We start from the raw sequence: 22,786 nt of genomic DNA on the forward strand, positions 1-22,786 counted from the left end.
GCGATGCATGGGGGGGGTGCTCCCCAGGACGTGTGCCTGGCAGGGGTCATCCTGGGATCTGCTCAGAGGGGAGGAGGGCACAGAGCCTGGGCCTCAGGACGCGGCATGCCCGGCCGGCCCGAGGTCCTCTGGGTAGAGAGCCCCCGACCCCGGGGCTCCCCGCGGGGCCTCTGAGGCCCTGCCTCACGGCCCCCTTGCCTGGCAGCTGAACGAGGTGTACAGGCAGATCGCGGGCGCCCACAAGCTCCAGCACACTAAGTTCCGGTGAGTCGGGCCGCCAGCCGGGGCGGGAAGCCGGGGTCCTCGGGGTTGGGCGGGGAGCCCCTCACAGGCAGCTCCAGGAGCGGAAGCAGGCCAAGCCCCCACCCCAGGGACCATCCAGCTCACCTCTGTCCCTCTCTGTCCCCTACAGGCAGCAGCCCAACGCCGGGAAAAAGTGAGTAGAAGACACCGGGTGGGACGGCCCCCTCCTGCCAGCTGCGCCCTGCCCCACCCCACCCCATAGGAAGGCAGGGCTGGGGGGGGCTGTCGTGGGTGGGACCCTCCTTCCACGAATACCAACGGGAAGCGCTTGCTGTGGACCAGAACCGGCAAAGCAGAGCCGATTCCCGCCCTCTTACCAGCGACAGCCCTCCCAGGACGAGGGACGGCCCAGTGCCCTCTCCAGGGCCGGAGACCCTGGTCCTGGGGGCGTCTCTGGATGGCAGGCAGGTCACTGAGAAGATGGGCCAGCAGGTCACGTCCTCTTTCCCCAGGTCCCACCGGGTCCTGGCCCTTCAGGGGCAGAGGGAGGGAGAGAGGAGGGGAAGGACAGCACATCACCGCCACCAGGAAGAGTGATTTGCACCAGCAGTTTTGAGGGTCTAAGTGGCATTGTCCGAGAGCTTTGTGTGTGTGGTTATCTTACTCGACCCTTTCGTCAACCCTGTGGGGTACATAACCACTGCTGCTCCCGTTTTACAGATGAGAAAACTGAGGCCCGGAGAGGTTAGGTGACTGGCCCAAGGTTAACTAGCTGGCAAGGACTAGAGCCAGGGTTAGGCCCGGGGCAGCCTGGCCTCAGCACCCACACCCTTAGCATCCCTGCTGTCCTACGTCGACTCCTCTCCAGCCCTTCTCAGGGGGGAGGGTGGGGAAGCCCATTTCACAGAGGAAGACACTGAGGCTCAGAGAGGACCCACGGCCGGCTGAGGCTGCACGGGCCTCAAGCACTGCCTGGCTCTGAAGACCCTGGCCTTTCGGTGTCTCACATGCTGTCCCCTGATGGGGAGAGGACAGGCAGGCAGGAGGGGCGGGCGGGGGGCCGATGTGCCAGCCTGACACCTCCTCCACGCGAACCTCCCGACCCAGGCAAGACCACACCATCGTGGACACGGTGCTGATGGCGCCCCGCTCGGCCAGGCAGGCCCTGCTGAAGCTCACGGAGAAGCAGGTGGAGCAGGGCTCCTTCCACGAGCTCAAGGTGGCCCCCGGCTACTACACCCTCACCGCAGACCAGGGTAGGTGGGCAGGGCCCCTGTGCCCACCCACGTGCCGCTGTGCCCCGAGTCCAACCACGCCCACCCCACCCCCACGCAGATGCCCGGGGCATGGTGGAGTTCCAGGAGGGTGTGGAGTTGGTGGACGTGCGTGTGCCCCTCTTCATCCGGCCCGAGGACGACGACGAGAAGCAGCTGCTGGTGGAGGCCATCGACGTGCCAGTGGGCACCGCCACCCTGGGCCGCCGCCTGGTGAACATCACCGTCATCAAAGAGCAAGGTCGGTGAGCGCGGGGAGAGCCAGGGAGGTGGCCGGGAGCTGCGTGCACCTGCTTCCTCTTGGTAGCCAAGTAGAAGGGGGACACTTGGCCACGTGGCTGGGCCTGTCACTTAGCCTCGTCGGGCCTCAGTTTCTCTCTCTCTTTTTTTTTTTTTTTTGAGACAGAGTCTCACTCTATTGCCCGGGCCAGAATGCCGTGGTGTCAGCCTAGCTCACAGCAACCTCAAACTCCTGGGCTCAGGCGATCCTCCTGCCTCAGCCTCCCGAGTGGCTGAGACTACAGGCATGCACCACCATGCCCAGCTAATATTTTCTATATATATTTTTAGTTTGCCAATGAATTTCTATTTTTAGTAGAGACAGGGGTCTGGCTCTGGATCAGGCTGGTTTCAAACTCCTGACCTCGAACGATCCACCCCCATCGGCCTCCCAGAGTGCTAGGATTACAGGCGTGAGCCACTGCACCCGGCCTGGCCTCAGTTTCTCTATCTGTAAAATGGGTAGAGCTCTTGTGAAGAGTCCGTGGCCGTACATCTCTGCGCAGTGCGCGGTTGTAGGTGCTCACTAAGCGGGAGCTTCTGTCTGCATCGTGGCAAGATCCTCCTGGCCCCTCCCATGTCCAGCCTCTTGTTCCTCCCTGTCTAGTGTCATGGATCCACCGTGAGTCCCACCCCTGCCTGGCGTCCTTTCTCTGCCATGACCCTTCTAGGATGTCTGTTGGATACTGTTCTAGCCCCCTCAACTTTCTCTGGAAGAATCTTCCATCCCATTCCCCACCCTCCCAGAGGGCGATGGGGTGAAGGGTCCCAAGCAGACTCCTGGACCCTGGGCTGGGCCAGGCCAGGCTGGAGGGAAAGCAGGAGAAGGGACAGAGGCCAGGACCCTCTGACCAGTGCCCCGCTCCTTGCAGCCAGCGGGGTGGTGTTCTTCGAGCAGCCCGAGTACACCGTCAGCCGCGCGGAGCAAGTGGCCCGCATTCCCGTGGTCCGGCGCATCCTGGACAACGGCAAGTCCCAGGTCTCCTACCGCACACAGGACAACACGGCGCAGGGCAACAGGGTGAGGCTCCACCGTGGGGTCGAGGGTGTGTCCTGGGGGCCTGGGGGGCACCCCACTCAGTTCCTAGGACAAAGCAGGACGTGGCAGCTGCCCAAGTCCCCACGTGCTGGTGGTGGCCCTGGCCAGCCTCTCAAAGACATGTCCACCTGCTCCTGCCACCCTGTGGCAGGGGTGTCTCCGTCATCCAAAGCACCAGTGACACCCTGGGAGATGCCCCATTGCTGCCAGGGACAGTTTCCTCCTTGGTGTGCTGTGACCTGCCCAGACCCTTCCCGCCTCCCCCTCAACGACCCAGGATCCACCAAGGTGGCCAGACCTTGAGCAGAGAAATGGACTCTGCTGTCTGCCCTAGTGCTAGGGGCTTTGGGCGTCTTGAGCTGAGATCTCGGACCCCATGTCCCCGGGCCAGAGTCCTCGAGGGCTAGCACTGTTTTCCCTGCCCCGGGCCCAGCAACGGGAGCAGCCCCCCAAGGCAGGGAGCACTGCGGCCCAGGCTGGGGACTCCGTCATGGCTAAGCCCCAGAATCAACCACCCGCCAAATCCAGGTGGGGGATATGCTTGGTTTGGTTTACAGGTTTTTGGGGTTTGTTTTTAGTTATGATTTTATTACCAACATTTAAAAAATATCCATATCAAAAATTCTCTCAAAAGTAATAAAGGCCGGGCGTGGTGGCTCACACCTATAATCCTAGCACTCTGGGAGGCCGAGGCAGGCGGATTGCTCAAGGCCTGAGCAAGAGTGAGACCCCATCTCTACTATAAATAGAAAGAAATTAATTGGCCAAATAGTATACATAGAAAGAATTAGCCAGGCATGGTGGCGCATGCCTGTAGTCCCAGCTACTCGGGAGGCTGAGGCAGCAGGATCGCTTGAGCCCAGGAGTTTGAGGTTGCTGTGAGCAAGGCTGACGCCACAGCACTCACTCTAGCCTGGGCAACAAAGCAAGACTGGGCAACAAAGCAAGACTCTGTCTCCAAAAAAAAAACACTTTTAGTATTTCTCATCTTTTTATTTTTAAAAACTTCAAACATACAGAAAAGTGGACAGACTCTTACAATTGGCACCCATTTCCCCTTTACACGGATTCACCAGTTGTTAGTATTTGCCTTCACCCTCTTCCTATGTAGATAGCGACACGGGTAGACAGATACACAGATATGAACATCTATATCTGTGTCTCTGTGTATATGTGCATATGTGCGTGCGTGTGTGCATGTGTGTACGCGTGTGCATATGTGTGTGCGAGTGTGTGCATTTGTATACATGTGTGCATATGTGTACACGTGTGTGTACAGTGGGGGGGGGCGTACTGTTTGTTCTGTTTGCTGAACTAATCAAAGTAAGCTGTAGACACCATTTAGACCCTAAAGCCTCTGCAGGTACCTCCTAGGAACAAGGTCATTCTCCTACATAACTACACAAAACTTAAGCAGCTTCACGTTGATTATACTGGTACCTAATAATTAGTCCATATTCAGATCTCCCCATGTTTAGACCTCCCAATAATGCTCTTTATAGCTTCTTCCCCCCAATCAAGGATATGGCATTGAATTTTGTCATGTGTCTTCAAGTCTCCTTTAATCTAGAACAGTTCCTTGGCTGTCTTTCATGACATTGACATTTTTGAAGTATCTACATCAGTTTGCTTGCTGACATCTCTTTGTTTTTCTTACACTTGCAGGCCTCACTTTCTGAGCTGGGCGGCATTTGAGTTTGGCTCGCCCGGCCATGGCCCTGCCAGGGGCGCCTGGAGTTGAAGCGTTACTTTGAAGCGCCACCTAGTGGTCTTCTGGGGGAGGGTGTTTTTCTTTTTCCAGTTGCTGTTGTCTCTCTCTCTCTCCTCTGTCTGACACACACACACACACACACACACACACACACACACACACACACACACACACACACACACACACACACACACACACACACACACACACCCACCCACCCTGAGCAGCTCAGGCAAGCTCAGCAGCACTGAAGCGAATGGAAGCCCCCAGCAAGCAGTGCCTGGGGCTGAGCTGAACCCCCAGTTTCAGAACGACAGTGTACAAGGACAGTTCTTCCTGGTGACCCCCACCAATCCCAGCTCCCCAGGGCTGCCTGCCTGCCTGCCTGTGTGGGGGACTCCGTCTCTCTGGTGCATCCCTGTGTCTCTCTCTGTGCCTTAGTTCAAACCCCAGCTCCACCACGGCGACCTGTGTGGAAACTGGGCGAGTTCCTTAACCTCTGCATATCTTGGTTTCCTCATCTGTAAAATGGGGACGACAATATCTACACCTCACCCTGCTGTGAGGACCCAGTGAGCTGGTATTTGTGAAATGCTTGAGGCGCAGAAGATGCTATGTGGACGCGAGCCATTTTGTGTCCACACGTGACAGTCTGTGCCACGGTCCCCGCAGCGTCCATGAGGCCGGGAAGGAGCGTGTGGCAGTGACTCTGTGTGCCATCCCCACCACCGCCCCAGAAGGCTCTGATTTCTGAGCCATCTCTCCCCTAGCCCCGGCCTGACCCCGACCCCCTGCCCTCCCAGGACTACGTCCCCGCGGAGGGCGAGCTGCTGTTCCACCCTGGGGAGACCTGGAAAGAGCTGCAGGTGAAGCTCCTGGAGCTGCAGGAGGTCGACTCCCTCCTGCGCGGCCGCCAGACCCGCCGCTTCCACGTCCAGCTCAGCAACCCCAAGTTCGGGGCCCGCCTGGGCCAGCCCCACTCGGCCACCGTCATCATCGGGGACCGGGACAGAGGTGGGCACAGCCGGGGTTGGCTTAAGCAGGGGCAGAGGGAGGGCTGGGGGCCTCTGGACTAGGGCTGCCAGACTTAGCAAGTGCAACACACTCTGCCCGGTTAAATCTGAATCTCAAGCTGGGCGCGGTGGCTCACGCCTGTAAACTCGGCACTTTGGGAGGACAAGGGGGGAGGATGGCTCGAACGCAGCAGTTCAAGACCAGCCTGGGCAACATAGTGAGACCCCATCTCTACAAAAAATAGAAAAATTAGCTGGGCATGGTGGTGCACACCTGTGGTCCCAGCTACTTGGGAGGCTGAGGCAGGAAGATCGCCTGAGCCCCAGGAGTTTGAGGTTGCCAGGAGCTATGATGACACCACTGTTCCTCATGTCCAGGCAACAAAGTGAGGCCCTGTCTAAAAAAAAAAAAGAAAAAAAATGCATTTCACATAAGCAACAAACACAATAACTCTGTAGTATTAGTATGTCCCACACAATACTGGGGACATGCTTATCCTTAAGAAAAGTGTGTACGTGGAATTCAAATTTAACTAGGCACCCTGCCTTTTACCTGGTTCTCAACCAGACAGACTGAAATCACGTGGCCACGTGGCCGGAATCCCCACATTAGACCGCAGCCCTTTGACTTCAGCCTCAGTTCCAACTAAAAGGCAGGCGCCCCTGGAAGGGGTGGGCCAGTGAGTCCTGATCGCTCCCTCTGCTCCGGGGTGCTGGTGTTTGTGACCCAGAGGAGGGGGACACTCAGGGTTCGGGATGGAGACGGGGCGTGGAGCAATGTTCCCTTAGAAAGAAGGAGGGGCAGACGAACTCCTTCCTTCTTCTTCCTCCAGAGACCCTCCCAGGCCCTCCGCCAAGTTTGGCATGATGCCCTCAGCGGCACCAACGGGGCACCGGCTCCCAGAGACGCGGGAGGGCGGGTCTCAGAAGAAGGCTCTCGGGGTGAGGGAGCCTGGGGGACTAATCGGGTCTCCAGTGCCCCCTGGTGGTGACGGGGTGTCTGAGCCGGCTGCTCTGCCTTGACTTGACCCAATAGATGAACTGGACCGGAACTTGGTGATGCCCACCGGGTCATCACCACCATCCTCCCAAGGCAACCTGGGTGCCCCACAGAACCCCAACGCCAAGGCCGCCGGGTCCCGGAAGATCCATTTCAACTGGCTGCCCCCTCCCGGCAAGCCGTTGGGGTACAGGGTAAGGCCGGGGGCATGGGCGCAACAGGTGGACGGGGAGAGGTGGGCCGCCCCAGGCCAGGGGCGGGAGGGGAGGGCGGCCGCAGCGCGAGTGGGCAGAGGGAGACCCTGTCTGTGCCGGGGAAGAGGGGAGACCCTTGCAGTGCCCAGGCCTGCTGTGTTAACTTGGCAGGTCACTCATCTGTGCAAAGGGGACAGTGAGGGTGGGGCTCAATGGAGGGACGAGCAGCTCTGGCGCTTGCTGCTCCCCACTGACCAGTCCCCCTGGGAGCAGGTGAAGTACTGGATCCAGGGTGACTCCGAGTCGGAAGCCCACCTGCTCGACAGCAAGGTACCCTCGGTGGAGCTCACCAACCTGTACCCGCATTGCGACTATGAGATGAAGGTGTGTGCCTACGGGGCACAAGGCGAGGGTCCCTACAGCTCCCTGGTGTCCTGCCGTACCCACCAGGAAGGTGAGGCCTCACCACGTCTGGCCATCCATCCATCCCCTGGCCACCCTGATGCCAGCGTGTCCAGCCCTCCCTCCCTCCCTCCCTGCTTCGCTCTGCCGCTGACAGCACTCTTCCTGCCCCGCCTCCAGTACCCAGCGAGCCAGGGCGGCTGGCCTTCAATGTCGTCTCCTCCACGGTGACCCAGGTGAGCTGGGCTGAGCCGGCTGAGACCAACGGTGAGATCACAGCCTACGAGGTCTGCTACGGCCTGGTCAACGAGGACAACCGTAAGAACTGGACCCCTCCTCCCTGCCCCTGGGGACAGCAGCCACGGAAGGGGAGGGGACAAAGAGCTGGACTAGGGTCAGGGCTCTGGGTCACTCCTGGATCTGCCGTGCAGGGAACTTGAGGCCTCTTGTTCTGGTCAGCAGATAAGCCTGAGGCGGCGTCCTTGGGTTTATGGCCAGGTTGGGGCTGCGCTGCATTCCAAGGCCAAGCCTGGAAGGCCACAGGGCGGGTGCAATTGCGTACCGTACCCGCAGTGGGGTCACAGGTCAGGGGCACCTTCCCACATAGGGAAACAGGGTGGTTCATTTCATACATTCTGTTAAGGCCGGAGTAGAGATGCCAGATGCAGCAAATAAAAATACAGGCTTGGGGGCTCACACCTGTAATCCTAGCACTTTGGGAGGCCAAGGCAGGAGGATTGCTTGAGGCCAGAATATCAAGACCAGCTGGGGCAACACAGCAAGACCACCATCTCTACAAAACACTAAAAACAAGATTAGCCAGGCATGATGAGGCACACCTGTAGTCCCAGCTACTCACGAGGCTGAGGCAGGAGGATCACTTGAGCCCAGGAGTTGGAGGTTGCAGTGGGCTATGATGATGTCACTGCACTCCAGCCTGGGCAACAGAGACAGAGTCTGTTTTAAAAAACAAAACAAGCCAGCACGGTGGCTCACACCTGTAATCCTAGCTCTCTGGGAGGCTGAAGTGGGCGGATCCTTTGAGCTCAGGAGTTTGAAACCAGCCTGAGCAAGAGCGAGACCCTCCCCCCCCCCCCGTCTCTACTATAAATAGAAAGAAATTAATTGGCCAACTAATATATATATAGAAAAAATTAACCGGGCGTGGTGGCGCATGCCTGTAGTCCCAGCTACTCGGGAGGCTGAGGCAGGAGGATCGCTTGAGCCCAGGAGTTTGAGGTTGCTGTGAGCCAGGCTGACGCCACGGCACTCACTCTAGCCTGGGCAACAAAGTGAGACTCTGTCTCAAAAAAAAAAAAAAACAAGCTGGGCACAGTGGCTCACACCTATAATCCTAGCACTCTGGGAGGCCGAGGCAGGTGGATCGTTTGAGCTCAGGAGTTCAACACCAGCCTGAGCAAGAGCAAGACCCAGTCTCTACTAAAAATAGAAAGAAATTAGTTGGACAACTAAAAAATACATGTATATTAAAAAAAATTAGCCAGGTATGGTGGCACATGCCTGTAGTCCCAGCTACTCAGGAGGCTGAGGCAGGAGGATTGCTTGAGCCCAGGAGTTTGAGGTTGCTGAGCCAGGCTGACGCCATAGCACTCTAGCCCAGGCAATATAGCAAGACTCTGTCTCAAAAAAAAACAAAACAGAACACGATCCCCTGAATACCAAATATATTTTTTTAGAATATTTCATGCAATGTTTCCTGGCAACCCTAGACCAGAGCACCTGGCAGAACTATTATTTCTTCCCAGTCCTGGAAGGGCAGCAAGGGTGGGTGACCCTTGCCAACTGCTGAGATGAGAAAGTGTAGAGAAATCAGTCCCACCTCACACCTGGTGCAGGGACCTCTGCCCAGCCTCACCTGCCAGTGATGGGGAGCTATCTGCACAAGACCCATGGACCCAGGTTCAGCCGTCCCAGGGTGACCGGACAAGGGCAGAGGGCAGTGGGACTGCTCTGTGGGGGTTCTCAGAGGGAGGGGACTGCCTCGTCACTCCTTACTAACCAGGCCACCCTAGCACCAGCTTTCTCAGCAGCTGTCCCACCCCTGGCATGTCCTGAGCTTACAACACTTAGTGCGCCCGTGGACCACAGCTGGGTGGTCTCCTCTGACCAGGCCTCTAAACCCAGGAGTGACAGGTATCCCAGTGAAAGGTCACCCCTGATGGCTTTAGCCCATGGCTTCAGCCTGCTGAGTCCTCGGCTGTGTCATGACCTGTGCCAGGCAGCCCTCCCAGCCGAGGGCATCTGCACATGGGTACCCAGCCTTTTCCCCTCCAACCCCTGGCTAACAGAGATGCAAGAGAGTGGGCCCAGGGTGGCCCCCACCATGGCTATTCAAGACGTTCCTCCAAGCTGACGAGTCTCTGTCAACTGCACTCTTGAGCACAGTGGTTTGCTGGAGGTGGACAGCAAGCTTCTCAGATGTCACTTTCCAGAATTCCCCTCTGGACCTCTTTGGAAACCAGAACGCTTTCTAGTCTCCATTCTTTTGTGCCTTCTCTGGTTTACCAGGGCCTTGCAACACGAGGGGCCTGATCTCGTCACATCGAGGCCTCGGCACTATAACCCACTTAGAATTCACTTAGAGCAGCCAGGGCTGTGCTCTGTTCTCCCACAGTGGCGTGTCTACCCTTCTAGGTGTGAGTCGAGAACTGCCAGGCCTCTGTCCTCTGCTAAGGGGACACAGCCAGCCCTCTAGCGTCCAGGGGCAACCCTTCGCCTCCACTCCACTCCGTCCCCGTGCTTGCACACCACAGTTCGTCCTGAATTTCAGCCTCCCTGAGCCCACGCCTGTCTTCCCTTCCCAGCTCGTATGGCCATGGCCCCCCAAGGGCAGCCTTGGTGGGGGTTCAGCTGCTGCCACCTCTGCTTCCTCAACAGCGAGCACATTTGGGGTCTGGGTGTCAACAGTGAGCACAGCACCCTGCACATGCCCTCGCCTTTTGAGCAAGCCTCACCTTGAACATGTCAGCAGAGGTGACAGTAAGGCCAGCTTGAGTCCAGCCCTGGCTCTGCCATTCACTTAGTGACGAATCCTTTGGAGAGCTAGTGACGTTCATTTAAGCCAGCCATGCTGAGGCTCTCAGGGCTCCACAGGTGGCTGCACACTCCTGCCTTGCTCTGTGCCCCCCGGGTGCCGTCAGGGGCTGTCCCTCGGTCCCGCTATGTCAGAGGCACTGCCGGGACCTGGCTGGGACCTGGGCTACTCCTCTGACGTGCTCTCCCTGCCCCAGGACCCATCGGGCCAATGAAGAAGGTGCTGGTTGACAATCCCAAGAACCGGATGCTGCTCATCGAGAACCTTCGGGAGTCCCAGCCATACCGCTACACGGTCAAGGCGCGGAATGGGGCTGGCTGGGGGCCCGAGCGGGAGGCCATCATCAACCTGGCCACCCAGCCCAAGCGGCCCATGTCCAGTGAGTGGGGCAAGGGGGTGCAAGGCGGATGGGGGGTGGGTGGGCAAGGGGCCGCAGCTGGGGTCAGCTCACCTCCTCCCACCTCGCAGTCCCCATCATCCCCGACATCCCCATTGTGGACGCCCAGGGTGGGGAGGACTACGAGAGCTTCCTCATGTACAGCGACGACGTCCTGCGCTCCCCGTCCGGCAGCCAGAGGCCCAGCGTCTCCGATGACACGGGTGAGCGGGCCTGGGGTCTACGTGACGAAGGTGTGGGTCCTGGGTACACGTTGGGGCTGCCACTGGTGTCCAGAGAGAGCAAAGGGGCCGGCGGCCAGAGGTCAAGACTAGAAGCCCCCTCTCGGCCGCAGGCGAGAGCAGTGGTGTGCGCAGTGTGTATGAGGGCACACGAGCATGTGCCCGGGCGCAGGTGCACGCCGGCTCATGCAAGGACACACGGTTCACCAGCGTGAGGCCACCTGCCAACAGCTTTGCGGCTTGAATCAGGTTCACCAGCTGGGCCATGGAGTCAGGACACTCAGGCCACCTCGGGGCAGACCTGTGTGACAGGCACAGCCAGCGTCATCCCTGAGCACCCCTGGGCGGGGTGGGGGGAGCCAGGGCGGTAACACCCCCACCGGCTCTGTTCCTCCCTCCTTGATTGGCGGCACAATGTGGTGCAGAGTGCTCAGCTCTGCTGTGGGGCCTCGGATAAATCACCCTCTCTGAGCCTCAGTTTTCTGATGGGCATAATCACACAACACCGTGAGTGGAAGACCCTCCTGGGCCCACTTATTTGTACTGTCTTCCGTCCCAGCCCTGCCGCAGGCCCCCAGTGAACACACACTTGCCCCCTCGGGTTGAGGGTAGAGTAGGAATCAGGAGACACAGCTCAGCTGCTACTAACACTACCTTCAGAGCATTCCGTGGCTTCTGGAACTTTCTCTGGGAGAAAGTAGGGGAGAGAAAGGCAGGGGAGAGATTACACTCTCCGTTGTACAGGCGGGAAACTGAGGCTCACAGCGGTTAGTAATGTAAGGGAGACCACACAGCTGGTGCCAGCGCCCAGGCTCCCCCAGGCCCCCTGGCTGGTCCCTGGCCGCACTGGCTCCCGCGGAGGGGCCGCGCGGAGCAGGGCCCCACCGTGGGCAGCGCGCACCCCCGCCCGGCACACACCTGGACCCGGGAGGCCCCGGAGGACGGGCCTCGTCATTGCGCCGCCGGCCTCCGCCCGCCCGGCCCTGCTCGGCGCAGCCGCCCCCGCGCCCCCGGCGGTGCCAACGCGGCCCTTCGTTGTTCCCAAGGCGGCGGCTGGAAGTTCGAGCCCCTGCTGGGGGAGGAGCTGGACCTGCGGCGCGTCACGTGGCGGCTGCCCCCGGAGCTCATCCCGCGCCTGTCGGCCAGCAGCGGGCGCTCCTCCGACGCCGCCGAGGCGCCCCGCGGGCCCCCGGACGACGGCGCCGACCCCTGCGCTGGGGACGCGGGCGGAGAGGGCGGCAGCCTCCCCCGCAGCGTGACGCCCGGGCCGGCCGGAGGTGACAGGCTAGCCCGGCCGCCCCGACCCCGACCGAGGATCGCTCCCGCGCGCTGCTGCCACCTGGCTTTACTCTCAGCCAGGCCGCCCACGCTGGTGTCCTAGCGGCCAGGGCATCGGCTGCAGAGCCGGGCGCGCCAAGGAACCCCCAGGGCAGGCGTCCGGGCTCTCCCCAGGGCAGGACTGCTCCCACGGGCGGTGACCCCCCCCATTACCGGCTATCCAGCTGGGGGCACACAGCTCGAGGAGGCTGTTCTGCCCCGGTACCCAACTAGACCCCTCAAGGCCTGCAAAGGACAAGAGGAAAGGCTTTGGCCAGGCGCCGTGGCTCACGCCTGTCATCCCAACACTATAGGAAGCCAAGGCAGGAGGATGGCTTGATCTCAGGAGTTGGAGACCAGTCTGAGCGAGAGCGAGACCTGTCTCCACTAAAAACAGAAACATTAGCTGAGCACAGTGGCACACGCCTGTAGTTCCAGCTACTTTCGAGGCTGAGGCAGGAGGATGGTTTGAGCCCAGGAGTTGGAGGTTGCAGTGAGCTATGGTGATGCCACTGCACTCTAGCTGGGCCAACAGAGTGAGATTCTGTCTCAAAAAAAAAAAAAAAGAAAAAGAAAAGGAAGGCTTTGGCTTCTCCCCAGGGTGGGGCTGACTGCAGGGCAGTAAGTCCCCCAGCTCGAGCCAGCTGTGCTCAGACTGTCCATGCTGGCAAGCCAGAGGACATGGGCTGAGACCACTGGAGTCCTCCAGGGACGTGGGGCCTCTGTCCCTGGTGCTTTGAGGGAGCCTGGTTACATTTACACAACGCCCTCCGAGGGTAAGCAGTCCCGGGAATTCCCAGGGCCACAGCCCACCCCAGGGGCTCCAGGCCTGACCAGAGTGAGTGACCCTGCTCTCCCCCTGCAGAGCACCTGGTAAACGGCCGGATGGACTTTGCCTTCCCGGGTAGCGCCAACTCCCTGCACAGGATGACCGTGGCCAACACGGCCTATGGCACCCACCTGAGCCCACAGCTGCCCCACCGAGTGCTGAGCACCTCGTCCACCCTCACGCGGGACTACCACTCACTGAGCCGCACGGAGCACTCGCACTCGACCCTGCCCAGGGACTACTCCACCCTCACCTCCCTCTCCTCCCACGGTGAGTGACCTCCGCCGCTCCTGAGTGTCTTCCAGCTCCTGGAGGCTCGGGCAGTCTGCCACCCCCAGGGCCCGTCCTCCAAAACAGACACGCACACGCTCCCTGCTCCCCTCACTCTCCTTTTGTCCTGCCCTAGGCCTCCCTCCCATCTGGGAACACGGGAGGAGCAGGCTCCCGCTGTCCTGGGCCCTGGGGTCCCGGAGTCGGGCTCAGATGAAGGGGTACCCCCCCTCCCAGGGCACACGAGAGTCTATAATCCTGGCTGGGCAGCCAGCAGCGCCCTCATGGGGCCCAGGTAGTACAGGGGTGGCCCTCCTGTCTCCACGGCTGTCCTGCTCTGCTCCACGTCATGCAGCCACCATGGCAGTCACCACCTGTGCCCACCGCTTCACCCTCCATTCCATCACAGGACCCCTGCCCAACCACAGGACCTAACCACCTGCCCCACCCTCATCAGCGCTGATGCCTAACACTGCCTCTGCCCTTCCTGGGGGCAGGGCGGGGGTGGGAAGGGGCCAGGCCAGCTGAGCAGGGGATGGGCGTGGGGACTGGCAGGCTCGAGGGGCTCGCCCTCTCGGCACAGGCGGGGCCCACGCCCACGCTGAGAATGTGCAGGAGGTGCTGGGCAGCTTGGACAGGGTGTTGCGCAGACGTGCCAGCTGAGAGGGAGGTCGGGGGGCTGCACTGTGACTCCAACCGGAGACCCCAGCCCCCGCCTCTCAGGCTGACTGTGGCTCCTGTCTCCAGACTCGAGGCTGACTTCTGGTGTGCCCGACACCCCCACCCGCCTGGTGTTCTCCGCCCTGGGGCCCACGTCTCTGAAAGTGAGCTGGCAGGAGCCCCAGTGCGAGCGGGCACTGCAGGGCTACAGCGTGGAGTACCAGCTGCTGAGCGGCGGTAAGGCGCGGCTGCTGCCGGGTGGCGGGGTGATAGCCCTGCGAGGCTGGCCCTAGGGTGACACACAGGGGCACCTCTGCTGTGTCAGGTCCCTTGGGCACTAATGCCTCCACCTGCCTTTCTGACGGTATCTCTCACCCATCCTCCCCCTTCACTGCCTTCCCTCTCCTGAGGCCTCATCCACTACCCCAGGGCTCTCTCCTGGTCATTCCCTCTGCTAGGTTTTGCCTAACAAGGCCTCCTTGGCATACAGACCCAGAGCCTTTGCTGGCCTGAGATGCCTTGATGGGAACTGGGAAATGGCACTTTTCTGGGCAGACACACTTGAAGCAGCATGACCTTGGCCCCTGCCCAGGGCACAGGATTTGGCCAGAGCATGGATGGGACTGCAGGCTCCATGCATCTCTTGTATAGTGCACAACCTGAACAACCAGCCATACCGTACTGTATCCCAAGTATAGCCAATCCTGGGTGGGTGATGACCAGGTCTTAATTGCAGCCTAGGGAAGGGGGGGGTAGGCCAGGTGTGGGAGTAATGCTGCTCTACTGTCTGCCCCCACCTCACCCCACAGGTGAGCTGTACCAGCTCAACATCCCCAATCCTGGTCAAACCTCAGTGGTGGTGGAAGACCTCCTGCCCAACCACTCCTATGTGTTCCGTGTGCGGGCCCAGAGCCAGGAGGGCTGGGGCCGAGAGCGCGAGGGGGTCATCACCATCGAGTCACAGGTGCACCCGCAGAGCCCACTCTGCCCCCTGCCAGGTGAGTTGCCCCCCAGCTGCCACCATCAGCGCCCCCCCCGCCCCCCCACACACACGCTGACATCCTCCCTCTGCTGCCCCCAGGCTCCGCCTTCACGCTGAGCACCCCCAGTGCCCCGGGCCCGCTGGTGTTCACGGCCCTGAGCCCAGACTCGCTGCAGCTGAGCTGGGAGCGGCCGCGGAGGCCCAATGGCGACATCCTCGGCTACCTGGTGACCTGTGAGATGGCCCAAGGAGGAGGTGCTGCCCGCCCCGGGGACAGGGGTGGCCAAGACAGGGGCGGAGAGGGGACCACAGAGGCTGAAGGCATCTTCCCTGCTCAGGGCCAGCCACCACCTTCCGGGTGGACGGAGACAACCCCGAGAGCCGGCTGACGGTGCCGGGCCTCAGCGAGAACGTGCCCTACAAGTTCAAGGTGCAGGCCAGGACCACCGAGGGCTTTGGGCCAGAGCGTGAGGGCATCATCACCATCGAGTCCCAGGATGGAGGTAGGCACCGGCCCGCTTCCTCGCCCCCAGCCCTTCTCTGGCCACGCCCTCTCCTGGCACCACCCTCTGACCGGCCCTTCCGCCTGCCCCAGGCCCCTTCCCGCAGCTGGGCAGCCACCCCGGGCTCTTCCAGCACCCACTGCAAGGCGAGTACAGCAGCGTCACCACCACCCACAGCAGCAGCACCGAGCCCTTCCTAGTGGGTGAGTCACCGAGGGGCAGGGGAACTGGCTGTCCTGGGAGCACAGGGCTGACAGAGGGGCAGGGACGCAGGTAGAGTCCTTCAATCCTCTCCCCCCATAGATGGACTGACCCTGGGGTCCCAGCGCCTGGAGGCAGGTGGCTCCCTCACCCGCCACGTGACCCAGGAGTTTGTGAGTAGGACGCTGACCACCAGCGGAACACTCAGCACCCAGATGGACCAGCAGTTCTTCCAGACCTGACCCTGGCCCCACCGTACCCTGGAACCCGGGCCCCCTCCCCACCTCTTCTCCCCGGTGCCGCCTCAGCCACTTAATCCTTGGACCCCTGGGGGCCCAGCGCCGTCACACGCTGATCCCAGGGCTAGCGCCCCTGGCCACAGAGCAGGGACGCGTGTCCTCTGGGAGGCACGAGGGGGCAGCGGTCCCAGAAAGCCCCTCTGGCTGCCCCCACTCTGGGCCTAAACCCATTTATAACCAAAGAGCCAGGACCAGCATGACAAGGACAAGCATTTAATAAAATATTTTGCTACTGCCTGGCCCTGCCCTGTCCATTCTTCCAGGGCCTGAGAGGTGCCAGCCCGACACCCACACCCACCTCTGGAGGCAGGCGGGTACCCTGGTTGGGGGCACAGGTTTATTGAGCGCCCAGATGTCTGCATCTGGGGGGGCGCCGGGCACAGAACCGCATGACGTGCCAGGCCCTGTGCCCGCCGTGTGCCGTCTGGGGACGCCTCCTCACAGGCGCAGCACGGTGGCGCCGTCGGCCGCTTGAGAGAGGTAGAAGGTGGCGGTACCCCCGTACTGCTCCTGGGGGGAAGGGCTGGGTCTGAGCGACGGGCGTGGCCCCGGGAACCCGCCTCTCCTGCCCACCAAGCCCTGGTGCCCACCCACCTGTATGTGCTGCATGGCACGGGGAGCAGAGGAGGCCTCCAGCAGCGTCACTGTGCAGCCACCGAAGCCACCACCTGTCATGCGGCTGCCGTAAACCCCAGGCACGGACAGCGCAGCTTCTACCAGCTGGTCTAGCTCAGGGCAGCTCACCTCGTAGTCGTCCCTGCAGAGACGACATGGCAGGTGGGCCTGGGCCCAGCCTGTGCCCGGGCAGTGGGGGGCACCTGAGGGCCTCACCTGAGCGAGTGGTGACTCTCCACCATGAGGCGGCCGAAGGCTCTGTAGTCCCCGCGGCTCAGGGCAGCCGCTGCCTGGGCTGTGCGCCGGATCTCACCCACGACGTGCCGCGCCCGCCGGAAGCCCTCCTTGCTCACCAGCTCTCTGCCGGCTGGGGAGGGAAAGGGGTGGGCAGCCCGCCGCCCAGGGCTGGCGCACTGGGGGACGGCCCGGGATGGCTCGGGCAGTGGCCTTGGCCAGTCACTCAACAGTGAAGGGGCAGGCCGGGTGCGGTGGCTCGCACCTGTAATCCTAGCACTCTGGGAGGCCGAGGCGGGCGGATCGCTCGAAGTCAGGAGTTCAAAACCAGCCTGAGCAAGAGTGAGACCCTGTCTCTACTATAAATTAGAAATTAGTTGGCCAACTAATATATATAGAAAAAATAGCTGGGCATGGTGGCACATGCCTGTAGTCCCAGCTACTCGGGAGGCTGAGGCAGGAGGATTGCTTGAGCCCAGGAAGTTTGAAGTTGCTGTGAGCTAGGCTAACACCATGGCACTCACTCTAGCCTGGGCAACAAAGTGAGACTCTGTCTCAAAAAAAACCAAAAAAACAAAAAAACAGTGAAGGGGAAGGGGACGTGAGAGTGGGGCGCACGCCTGCTTGTCTCAGGCTTGGTTCTGAGGAGCCCCTTAGCGCCGCCCTGACTCGACTGCAGGACGGGACCGCTGCGGTGTTTGAGTGCAGTGAGGAATGGAACTCGGGGCTTCCAAGGCGAGCGGGACGCTGTGCCCACACAGAGCAGGACAAGAAGGAACTCTGCTGATGTTTAGGCAGGAGCACCACGGAGCCTGCAGGCTGGTGCTCCAGGGGTACAGGGGACAGCAGGCTGTCCCATCTGGTTCAAGCTGAGTCTGCATGGGCCGCTGCTGCTCAGTTCTGTGGGCCACAGGGGTTCTGGAGCAGAGGAGGGACAGAGTGAGCACCCCGCGCAAGAGGCCTGAGCTGGGAGAAGTGGGCGCCAGGAGCCCAGGCGGCAGCCAGGGACAAGGAGGGGCGTGCTGGAGGGGGAGGAAAGGAGAGACAGCAGTCAGAGGCAGGAGTGGGAGGGCAGTCTAAGTGGAGAGGAGGCAGTGAGCGCTCAGGTGACTCAGGTCTCAAACAGGAGTGGCAGGGTGAGGAAATCACGGACAAGGAAAGTCAGGAGAAGCCTGTGGGGAGGAAGGACGATGGGTTCAGTTGTCGGTGGGGTACCGGCTGCAGGACCCCAGCTGGAAATGCGGGGCTGCAGCCAGGACAGCGTGGGGGCTGCGGGCTGAGTCCTCAGTGGTGGCAGAGGCTGGGCGCTGAGGACAAAGCCTGGAGGGGCACCCGGTCTGGCCGAGGGGAAGGGGAGCAGCCGGTGGGAAGCCCTGGGAGCACTGTCAGGGCTGGTGACGGGAGATGAGCAGGCAGGGCAGACCCGGAAGAGTAAGGAGTGGAGGTGAGATAATGGGAGGGAAGGGAACTCAGCACGTTCCAGAGGCACAAGGGAAGGAGCAGGCAGAGGACCGGAAGGAAGGCAGGTGCGAGGGTGGGTGGGGGCTACTAGGGCAGGACCCCGGGCCGGGCAGGGGCAGCACTGCTCCTTAGTTAGCAGGAGACCCAGAGGAGCGGTGTGGAAAGGCTGGGGCGAGGAGGAGGGACTCAAGTGCTCAAGCGTGAAACTCTTGGCCAAGGTCATCTACACAGAGCAGGCAGGGCACGTTTGAAGGAAGGGCCGCCTGCAGAATGTGACAGTTCACAAAGCAGGACAGGACGGTCCCTCCAGGCTGTCCAGCGTCCCTGAGATGGGCACATCCACACTGCCAGGAAGGACCCAACTCCCAGTGTGGGGGGCATGGTGCCGTGGCCAAGAGCATGGGCTGCGGAGCTAACCTGCCTGGGTTCAAATCTCAGCATTGCCTTACTATAGATTCCCCATCAAAAAATGAGAATATACCATTGCATAGGGCAGTCAAAAAAAAAAAAAAAAAAATGAGAATAGGCCAGGCGCGGTGGCTCACACCTGTAATCCTAGCTCTCTGGGAGGCCGAGGTGGGCAGATCATTTGAGCTCAGGAGTTCGAAACCAACCTGAGCAAGAACGAGACCCGTCTCTACTATAAAATAGAAAGAAATTAATTGGCCAACTAATATATAGAGAAAAAATTAGCCGGGCATGGTGGCACATGTCTGTAGTCCCAGCTACTCGGGAGGCTGAGGCAGGAGGATTGCTTGAGCCCAGGAGTTTGAGGTTGCTGTGAGCTAGGCTGATGCCATGGCACTCACTCTAGCCTGGGCAACAAAGTGAGACTCTGTCTCAGAAAAAAAAAAAAAAAAAAAAAATGAGAATAATAGTAAAAGTACCTGCTTTACCGAGTTTCAAGGGAATTAAATAAGTTAGTATTTTCATATCCTTAGAACTGTTAAACAGACTACCTTCCTGGCCACGTGTAGGTATCAGAAACCTTAAGAATACTCCCTGGGCAACATAGTGAGACCCAGTCTCTTAAAAAAAAAAAAGACATACATAAAAAAGCGTAAGGTGTATCAGAAGATAAGCAAATGACAGAGCACCTGTCTAAAATACTGTGATGCATTACAAAGCCATGTTCATGATGCACCTTTCATGTATGGTTCCGAGATAATATTAAGTAAAAAAGGGGCAAGTGACAATATTATATATACTCAATTTTGAAAAGACAGATGTCGAAAAACAGAAGGAAATATGTGAAAATAACGGTGGTTATCTCTGACTAGTGGCCTTACAGCTGCTTAGTTTCTACTTGGTACTTTTCCACGTCTCCCACGAAGGAAATAGGATTCTGAGTGGATTAAGCCGCTTAGGGTTTCGGGCAGCCTGCTGAGGTTGGAGCCCAGGTTTGCAGCATCTGCGTGCGGGGAGTGGAAGCGCATGGCGGGAGGCCCTAGCAATCTGGGCTGCCCAGAAGGGCCAAGGCCATGCTGAGGCGCCAGCAGGGAGCCCCACCGTCTCTGGGACAAAGTGCCCTGGCCAGCTCTTACCCTCCAGCTCCTCCAGCTGCACGTCCCGAAGGCTCTCCTTGCCCAGTGCCCGGGCCACTTCTTCACACTGGCGCCGCCGCAGGGGGTACTCGCTGGAGCCCAGGGAGTGGCGGACGTTGGAGTTGGTGATGAGCACAGCCAGCTTGGGGTCTGAGAGTGGCACCAGGCTTGTCTCCAGGGACCTGAGGTGGAGTCAGAGTGCAGAAAATGACAAGGCCAAGTGTCTGCTCACTGTGCCAGGCAGCGGACACTCCCCCCGGAGCTCCCGAGCAGGAGGGAGGACACGAGGGGAGCCCTGACCTGCAGTCAATGAGCAACGCGTGGCCTTTCTGCCCCAGCAGCGAGATGAGCTGGTCCATGATGCCACAGGGCACCCCTGCGAAGCTGTGCTCGGCCCGCTGACACACCTGGGCCCGGGCGGCTAACGCCCCTGAGTCTGCAACACAGGGTGAGGAGGGGAGGCTGAGGCCCAGGACTGGACACAGGGGTGGGTGGGTGGGAGAAGCAGTAGCTCCCATGACGCTCCAGGGAGATTTCCACCCCCAACCCCCACCGCCCACCCCAGCCACAGACACTCTGGCCACCGGGGGGACCTCAGGGAAGGAGGGTTCAGTCAGGGGCTGGGCCCCAGGTGGTACCTGGGCAGAGCTGCTGTAGGAAGGTGTACGTGGCCACTTCCAGGGATGCCGAGCTGGACAGCCCACCCCCCAGGGGCACTGAGCTGACCACCACTGCGCTGAAGCCAGGGAGCGGGGCCGCTGTGGGGAAAAGAATGGGTGATGGTCAGATGGCTGCCCGGGAGGATGGGCACAGGAAGGGCTCATGTGCCAGGAGGAAGGCAACAGCATAGCAGCTGCTTCCAGGACAACTCTCAACTGTCAGGGGCTACCACCTGCTGGGTCAAGGGGCCCACCACCCTCCATTTTCCCACCCTCTGAGGTTGCTAGGACCGTGTTCCTAGTTGTCCTCCTGGGGTTTGAATCCTCGCTCCTCCAATCATGTAACGGGAAACCCAGGCAAGTTCCAGAACCTGTCCCAGCATCAGTTTCCTCATCTGCACAATCCCTGATGCTCCACCCTGCAAGCCTCCCACGGTGTTTTAGAAGACTGAGTGGGCTTTGTGGCTGTGAGGCAGCACTCCTAGTACCAGCATGAACTTGACCCAGGCCTGACCCCGTACCTGGATAGTGTTGAATCACTCCCTTGACATAGTTGGCCCATCGCGGGGTCCCAGGCTCCAGGGAGCGCTGGGCTGTGGGCAGCGGAAACTGCAGCCGCTGGGGCTCATCAGCGTCCTCAGAGGTGGTGAGAAGAGAGACAAGCCCATCTGCTCTCGGACTGCCCACCAGCACTGTCACCAGCTCCAGGGCCTGGCAAAAGAGACAAGGACCAGCTGATGGAATAAGACCCCTCCAGCAGACAGTGACGTGCCCTCCAGGCTCAACCCGGAGGGAGGTGGCCTGGCTCAGGGAGTGAGCCTGGGGGATTGAGCCCCGCCCCCTGGGTCTCCAGGCGGGGCTCACTGCAGCCAGAGTGACGCTTGGACTCTGCCCCCAGCTGTGGGGCAAGGGGTCGGGCATGGGGTCGAGAGAGAGCTCAAATGGCAAACAGATCAGGGAGTTCCAAGGCCTTCCCCTTTGGGGGTGGCCTCGGATGCACCCGACCCACTCACTTCCCAAGCTGCACAGTCGGGCGGGAAGAGCCCCAGGCTGAAAGCTGGGAGGGCTCACTCTAGTCGCAGGCCCACCAAGAACCAGGCGTGTGACCTTGAGCAGGTCACTAGCCCTCACCCGGCCTCAGTTTCCTCCTCTGTAAATCGAATGGCTGGGCCAGGAGGCTAAGAGCTGTGTTCGCCCAGGTCTGCAGTTGGAGGCTCACGGTGGCCAGAGGCCCGGAGTGTCCCCCTCTGCGTGGGGCGCATGGCCCCACAGTTTAACGGGCAAACGCTCCCAGGCTGGGGGCCAGTGGCGGCAGCCCCCAGGGGGCGTCCGCTCGCCCTCTCCCAGCCACTTCCTCGCCGACGCCGGGCTTCCTCCCTTCGGACCTGCGAAACCGCCCGCGCCAGGGGCTCCCCGTGTGCTCGTCCCCGAGGCTCGGCTGCCCGCCCCACGCCCCGCGCGGCGAGGACGCGCCGCCCCGCTGGCGGCCAAGCGGGCAGGGGCGGCTCCGGGGTCCCCCCGCGCAGCCCCTCACCATGGGCAGCACCAGGCCCTGGTTGTAGTCCGTGTGCTCCCCGATCAGGTTGACGCGGCCCGGCGCCGCCACGGCCAGCTCGGGCTCGGCCCCGAACTCCTCCCGGAAGGCCCGGCGGGCCTCGGCCAGCAGCTCCGCGACCGGGGGCGGCCTCGCTGCAGCCATGGTGCTCGTGCGGAGGTCGGCGCGGGATGCTCGGGGCGGGGCCGCGCGCGCCCGGCGCGCACATTCCCGCCCGCACCGCCCCCGCGTCCCGGCCCTGCCCCCGGCCCGGCCGCCCCGCCCCCGCCTGGCCCCGCCCCCGCCCGCAACTCCCGTCCGAATCCACGGCGGGGGGGGGGGGGAGTTGGGGGGCCGCGGGAGCGGGTGGCGGCGCCCGGGGTTCTGTGCTCTTGGTCATGTCCTTCTGTCTGATCTTTGGGAAAAACCAGCGGGTACCCGCTCCTGTGGGGGCACTGACTGGCACTTGGCATGACTGGGAGACCTGGCCCTCGTGCCTCCCCGTGCGCCCTCACCCCACCAACACCACAGGCACAGCCACGGGAGTGGAGGTGGCCACCGGCAGACCTGGGTTTCCCAAAGGGATCTCGTAGGTCCTCAGGGCCAGGGGCTGCGAGAGGTCACCAACCCCTGATCCTGGTTTCCAAGAGGGTGGCCTGGCACTCAGTTTAAGTAGAGATAAGGACAGCCAACTCTGGTGGTGACCAGGGAGTCGCTTTTTACATGCTCCTTTTCTAGGGTAATAAACAGCCCCTGACAGTGGAGCAGTGGGCCCTGTCCCGCCTCCAAGGACCTGCCACAGCTGCCAAGGCAGGTTGTGCTGTTGGCTCCAGCAGGTGCTTCCTCAGTC

The 22,786-nt window shown here is 61.0% G+C and overlaps 2 protein-coding genes across 3 annotated transcripts in view; one reads left to right on the top strand and one right to left on the bottom strand.

Annotated features, from left to right (window-relative positions):
* The window catches only part of ITGB4 (integrin subunit beta 4), a 32,882-nt gene extending 16,752 nt beyond the window's left edge, over positions 1–16,130 (top strand). Inside the window, exons 22-40 of one of the 2 annotated variants that reach the window (XM_075994754.1) lie at positions 206–264; positions 413–436; positions 1,351–1,499; positions 1,579–1,758; positions 2,669–2,817; positions 5,350–5,560; positions 6,596–6,753; positions 7,027–7,207; positions 7,336–7,473; positions 10,407–10,589; positions 10,679–10,810; positions 11,875–12,105; positions 13,011–13,244; positions 13,992–14,141; positions 14,714–14,902; positions 14,986–15,141; positions 15,225–15,389; positions 15,482–15,592; positions 15,693–16,130. In XM_075994754.1, coding sequence (XP_075850869.1) covers positions 206–264; positions 413–436; positions 1,351–1,499; positions 1,579–1,758; positions 2,669–2,817; positions 5,350–5,560; positions 6,596–6,753; positions 7,027–7,207; positions 7,336–7,473; positions 10,407–10,589; positions 10,679–10,810; positions 11,875–12,105; positions 13,011–13,244; positions 13,992–14,141; positions 14,714–14,902; positions 14,986–15,141; positions 15,225–15,389; positions 15,482–15,592; positions 15,693–15,832 — 2,940 coding nt within the window. In that variant the 3' untranslated portion in view covers positions 15,833–16,130. The remainder of the gene's footprint in view (positions 1–205; positions 265–412; positions 437–1,350; positions 1,500–1,578; positions 1,759–2,668; positions 2,818–5,349; positions 5,561–6,595; positions 6,754–7,026; positions 7,208–7,335; positions 7,474–10,406; positions 10,590–10,678; positions 10,811–11,874; positions 12,106–13,010; positions 13,245–13,991; positions 14,142–14,713; positions 14,903–14,985; positions 15,142–15,224; positions 15,390–15,481; positions 15,593–15,692) is intronic. The other variant, XM_012778832.2, reaches the window with a different exon arrangement.
* GALK1 (galactokinase 1) lies at positions 16,089–22,178 on the bottom strand. Its single transcript, XM_012778840.2, has 8 exons — positions 21,937–22,178; positions 20,924–21,113; positions 20,382–20,501; positions 20,044–20,179; positions 19,744–19,925; positions 16,721–16,871; positions 16,484–16,646; positions 16,089–16,399 (listed from the first exon to the last, which is right to left on the bottom strand). Exons 1-8 carry the CDS (start codon positions 22,099–22,101, stop codon positions 16,328–16,330), a joined length of 1,179 nt encoding a protein of 392 aa, XP_012634294.1. The 5' UTR covers positions 22,102–22,178; the 3' UTR covers positions 16,089–16,327.
* Positions 22,179–22,786: the final 608 nt, after the last annotated feature.

Source organism: Microcebus murinus, chromosome 18 (genome assembly GCF_040939455.1).
Source record: "Microcebus murinus isolate Inina chromosome 18, M.murinus_Inina_mat1.0, whole genome shotgun sequence".
NCBI lineage: Eukaryota > Metazoa > Chordata > Mammalia > Primates > Cheirogaleidae > Microcebus > Microcebus murinus.

Excerpts from the sequence above, each read along its gene's own strand:
- GALK1 (XM_012778840.2), bottom strand. The coding sequence starts at position 22,101 with ATGGCTGCAGCGAGGCCGCCCCCGGTCGCGGAGCTGCTGGCCGAGGCC. Across the intron at positions 21,114-21,936 it reads AGGGCCTGGTGCTGCCCATG|GCCCTGGAGCTGGTGACAGT; the intron begins GTGAGGGGCTGC and ends CTCTTTTGCCAG. Across the intron at positions 20,180-20,381 it reads CCTACAGCAGCTCTGCCCAG|ACTCAGGGGCGTTAGCCGCC; the intron begins GTACCACCTGGG and ends CCTGTGTTGCAG.